Here is a 5,713-nt window from a genome sequence, read left to right as displayed (position 1 = left end):
TGATTGAAGTTATAAAATATGCAATATGCTAATATGATCCAACTTTATTTTTTTATGTTATACTAAGGTAATACTGTTAATATGGGATTTTTTTTAAAACAACAAAATGTCTTATCAACCATATTTTGAAGTTCTGAATGTCTAAAATTAGAGAGTTCTCGCAAGTTGTCTATGGTATGGTGTTTCTGTTTGGCAACATTCTTTTAAATGATATCATACCCCATGAAATGATACAATAAAACATTTTATATTTGCATAATTAGCATTGATCTTATAATATCAGGGTTCATAATTCAAATAGTCTATAACTTTAATTGTAAAGACATATATAAACCTAATTTAGAGAAAGACATAGAGTAAATTATATCTCTTTTTATACTATGTAATTTAAGTTAAAAACAATATAAAATTTATAATATATAACCTTTGTAAAAAAAGATTTTATAAATGGTCAAAATCTTTCACAACATTTCTGGTAAGTAATATAATTTCCATAACTTTAGAATGTTATTTTTTTTATATAAATAAGTTACTATAAAAACAACCATAATATTTATTTATGGATAAATATATTATTTTTATAATACATAATATGAATACATAAATAAGTTATATCTATATTTTTAATTATAAATTTTTATAAATAAATATAATATAACACTTTTATAATGTAAGTTATTTCCTTTCCTTATTTTTTTTTACGTTATATGTATTTAAAAATGATTTTATACTTTTGTAAACTATTTTATATTTAACGCTAAAAAGTAAAATTATTTTTAAATACAATATAAAAATAATTTATCAAAAGTTTTTTTCATTTAAAAGTTTCAGAAATTTGAAATATTATTTTTAAAATAATTTTACAAGTTTTTAAAATTCAAAATGTTGTTTATAATTTTTTTAATAACCAAATAAAAATATCTTATCAAAATTTAAATAAATTACACAATTTTAAAGTATTTTTTAATGATTGTGACTATTAAATATTAATTAATAATTTTATAAAACATATGAGTAATCCATGCATTGCATGAGATAGAAAAAAAGTAAATATAATATAACACTTTCATAACACATATATTATTTTTTATAATAAATTTGGTCATAATTTTAAAAATTTTAGGATTTAAATAATATTTTTTATTTTAACTTTATAAAATACACAGTTTATTTTTATAATAATTTTTTAGGATTTGTAATATATATATATATTGTCATAATCATCTCAAACACTCATATGTGTTCATCTTTATAATATAATTTTTATAACTTATATATAAAAAAAACTAAGTTAAATTGGGTCTAACTAAGTGTATAATTACTTTAATTCTCACTCTCCTTTAATAATTGAAAAATATAATTAGGGTGCTCTAAGTATACCCAAATTGGCGAGACTCACCCATTCCAATTACTCAAACATGTCACTTTTGTGTAATTATAAACAATTACACTCGGATTCAATTATCAGATAGCTTTCCAAACACTTCCTAAATAAAACAAGATAAAGTTTTTGTTGTATTGTATTTTAACAAATAAATTTCTCACGACAAATCTTAAATATCTCTTATTTTGCAGAATTTACCACGGCTTAAAATTTATTTACTTACCAAGTATGTTATAACATTTATCATCCATTTAATATATTTAATTTTTAAAATTTTAACTGAAAAGTTAAAATATTTTTTTGTAAAGAAATCATAATATATATTTTAAAAGACACACTTATTTCTTACTTAATTTCAATCTTAATTACATTTAAAATATCATGGTTTGGATTTTAAATAAAAAATTTCAATCGGTCTTGGATGAATAGAAAGACGATTGAGTTAAATAGTATAACGTATGAAATAGAAGAAGGAAGTTGGAAATGCGGATGATTTTGGCTTCAAATCAGAAAGTAGCTATTAGTAAACATCGATAGAATCAATTACCGCTGAACTACTTTTAGTACTTCTTGGCAGTGCAATCATATCAGTATAACACACCAAAAAAATAAAACGAATTTTTTACTAACATAACTAATTTATATTTTTTTATGAAAATATTGGTTAAAATGTCAAATTTTTTAATATATATTTCATGCTATTTTTATTTTTAAGTTTTATAAACTTTTTATAATTTTTTGAATTTTAAACATAAAAATAATAATGCTACGTAGATTGCTACACAGGTTAATGGTTATCACGCTAACATACTTAAAAATTAATGTTTTAATTGAAAAAAATGATTTAACTCTTTTCAAAAGATTAATGGTTAAATTTAATTAGAAAAAAAAGGAGGACCAAATTGGTAAGAAAATATAAAGATTAAAAATTAAAATAGATATGATATATTTTTGAATTAGATATAATTGATCATGATACTAAATAGGGTAAATACATAAATTGGCAGACTTGGAAGACAAATTTGCAACAACTCTTAATAAATACCATTATTCTTATCCGGCAACACAACATTAATTCCTCCACCTTCAAAGCCAGTTTTGGATTTGATCCACTCTAACACCTGATTTCAACGGACGGCATGGAGGCTGATAAACTTCAATTTTATATAAAAAAAATCCAATAATAAAATTAACAAATCCAGATGAATCTAAGTAATTATTGATTTCGAAGTTCAAATCTTAAATATAAATTTTATCAAATTATTGGAGAAATAAATTCTAAAGTAGGCATGACGTTTTTGTTGCTAAAAAAAATTTGTATGAAGAACTACCCAAGGCATTTGGGATTGAAACGTGGGAGACTAGGCGAAAGGGTGGGGGCCAAAACGGAAAGCAAGGGTAAAAAGGGAAATAAGGTGTGGGGTGACGTTAGGGTAGGCATAAGCAGAAGCAGCAAAAAGGTCTCCCCCACGTGCCAGATGATGGTTTTGCTACGGTCAAATGCCGGTGCCAATAATGCCACGTGTATGCCTAATATTCCAAAAAAACTATTAATAGTTCTTCAAGTTTGAATGTTTGACCGTTTTATTTTCTCTTCGGGTCCTCTTTTTCATCGTCCCCTAAAAAGGCATCCCTTGATTGTAACCCCTTACTGGTATTCTTCGCTGACTTCTCCTCCGCATCCCCACGCTCCTTTCTAGCGCGTTCTCCCACTCTCCTTCCTTTTTCCTTTTTAATCTTTTATCCTCTTTTCCTTACGCGAGTCAGGTTGAACTCCTAGATGATAAATTGTTTCCCCAGTGGAGACTTCAAACATTTTTAGATTTCTTAATTTATAACCGGTAATTTAATATTATTAAACAGTAATTAACCCTTTTATTTTGTTTGTCCAAAAAAACCCAAATTTCATGCTTTCTTTTTTCTCATTTAATTTTCACCTTCTTTTATTATTGTACAAAATTGTACTACAAAATTAGAAATTTATTGTAAACCAAATTAAATTTACAGATAATGTATATAAACCAATTTTTTAGAAAATATATATTCTGGCAGATGAGAGTTTAGGAAAAAAGAAGGGCTAAGACCTAATTAAGGGGGGTGACTACAAAGTGTGGGTCAGGGAATGCCAAGTATGGACTGGAAATGTTTCCATACTAGAAGCCACTTTTTGCTCTTCCTATTGGAAGGTGTTTTGTCAAACCTTCTTTTATACAGTGCTTTCTATGTCTATATCTTTTCATCACGACTTTTACATGTATATTGGCTGAAATTTCTATATGTCTGTATTTATATGACTCAAACAACATAAAGAGATGTCCTGAAACCCTGAAAGTCCAAAACCATAAAATATTTCAGACCCCAGCTCTCTCCTATCCCTTCCAACTTTTTTTCCCTTGATTCTTTTGTTATTCGTCTTCTTGATCGATCTCTCCATGTCGGATCATGGATTCAGAGACTTTTACTACCATGGGGGTGCATTCAACAATATTGATCATGATCAGCAAAGTTATGGTGGTGAAACTGATCACATGTACAGGGTTTCATCGTCCTCCATTGATCCTTCCTACATGAGCTTCACCGATTGCTTACACAGTACTTCCATGGACTACGGTTCACTTGAGAAAGCTTTCGGTCTGTCACCTACGTCGTCGGAAGTGTTTTCTTCCGTCGAAGGCGGCAATCGGACAATGATGAAGCAGCACGTTGGGGCGGATGAATTAGGAGGCAATACCGGTGAAGTTACGGCGACTCTTAATTCTTCTGTTTCTTCTTCATCAAGTGAGGCTGGTTGCGAAGAAGATTCAGACAAGAGTAAGAAAGATGGGCAGCCAAAAGGATCGGACGATGGCGGTGAAAGCTCAAAGAAAGGGTAAACGAACTAAGTTTCTTTTCTTTTTTTTTTTCTTCTTTTTCATAATATTATTGGTAACAAATTATGAGGTTGTAACTGGTTGTGTTTATTGTATCTAATAGAAACAAAGCGAAAATGAAAGGGGAGAAGAAGCAAAGAGAACCACGATTTGCTTTCGTAACTAAAAGTGAAGTTGATCAGTTAGAAGACGGGTATAGATGGAGAAAATATGGACAAAAAGCTGTGAAAAACAGTCCATACCCGAGGTTTGGTTCTTTCGTTTTCTTAATCTACAACCAAACACATATGTTGAAAATAATCTTATCTTTTAGACAATCAACTAAAGAAACTACTTGCGAAATTGTGTCTGAAACCTTGATCTTGCATTACATCTTCTCGCCCCCTTCTTTTGACTTGCACCTAGATGATCCGTCAATATAGAAACTTAATCTGTACGTAATAACTTGAGGGTTTAGCCGTTAGGTATTTGTCTTTGAAAGCTATAAAGTAGGCTTAAATAATATGTATGTATGTGTGTGAATATGATTAGATTTTCTCGGGAAACAAACACCAACTCGTGCTTCCACTGGTGAAAATTTATCCAGCTTCTTTATCATTATGTAAGGGATACATTTCTGTTTATCGTTGCAGAAGCTACTACAGGTGCACTACTCAGAAGTGCACGGTGAAGAAAAGAGTAGAGAGGTCATTCCAGGATCCGTCCACTGTGATCACAACATACGAAGGTCAACACAACCACCCACTTCCGACAACACTGAGAGGAAGCGCAGCTGGGTTGTTCCCACCTTCCATGTTCCCACCTTCCATGTTAACCCCATCGCCACTGGGGAGACCAAGCTTCCCGCACGAGTTGCTCATGCAGATGCCTAACTATCATCATCAGATGAATAACCAAGCACCCGCTGGTTCAATGTTTGCCGAAAACTTTAGCCCTTTTCATCAGTACGTCCATCAACACCAGGTTCCTGACTATGGACTTCTTCAAGACATGGTTCCTTCCACGTTCCTTAAACATGAACCATGAGTCTCCACTCGCTTAATTACATCATCTTTTTACGCCTTGTGTGTGTACATATTTATATTATATATTTAGGATTTAACTACTTTTTCATCAAATTGAACTTCTCTCTAGAGCCTATGAATTATTATTCAATTACTGGTCTCGAAAGGCCTAACATTCAAGGACTAGATGGGGAGTAGGATTTCTTTTTTTTTATTCTTCTTGAAACTTGGTTTTGAGTCTGTAACAAACATTTAGAGGTAAAAGCTTCTTTGATAGGGGGGATGTGGAGGTGAAGGTCAGACATAATATGGTTGATTTTTGAAGAACAAGAAACCTAGTATTAAGAGGATTTGCAGGCTTGTAATACTGGATTAATTAAACTGCATTTTATATGCGTAGTTGTATTATATATCATTATCCTTGATGGCATTTTTAGTGAAGAATTTGAGCATTA

General features: G+C 30.2%; 1 protein-coding gene across 1 annotated transcript; it reads left to right on the top strand.

Annotated features, from left to right (window-relative positions):
- Nucleotides 1-3,485: 3,485 nt before the first annotated feature.
- Nucleotides 3,486-5,713, top strand: LOC121217732 (WRKY transcription factor 71). Its single transcript, XM_041093840.1, has 3 exons — nucleotides 3,486-4,253; nucleotides 4,358-4,501; nucleotides 4,887-5,713. Exons 1-3 carry the CDS (start codon nucleotides 3,817-3,819, stop codon nucleotides 5,278-5,280), a joined length of 975 nt encoding a protein of 324 aa, XP_040949774.1. The 5' UTR covers nucleotides 3,486-3,816; the 3' UTR covers nucleotides 5,281-5,713.

The sequence above is a fragment of the Gossypium hirsutum genome, chromosome D05 (assembly GCF_007990345.1).
Source record: "Gossypium hirsutum isolate 1008001.06 chromosome D05, Gossypium_hirsutum_v2.1, whole genome shotgun sequence".
Taxonomy (NCBI): domain Eukaryota; kingdom Viridiplantae; phylum Streptophyta; class Magnoliopsida; order Malvales; family Malvaceae; genus Gossypium; species Gossypium hirsutum.
Note: the sequence above shows the minus strand (reverse complement) of the source record. Positions and strands in the feature narration are given on the sequence as shown.

Coding starts and splice junctions, on each gene's coding strand:
- LOC121217732 (XM_041093840.1), top strand. CDS start 3,817: ATGTCGGATCATGGATTCAGAGACTTTTACTACCATGGGGGTGCATTC. Junction 4,254..4,357: donor GGTGAAAGCTCAAAGAAAGG/GTAAACGAACTA, acceptor TGTATCTAATAG/AAACAAAGCGAAAATGAAAG. Junction 4,502..4,886: donor AAAAACAGTCCATACCCGAG/GTTTGGTTCTTT, acceptor TTATCGTTGCAG/AAGCTACTACAGGTGCACTA.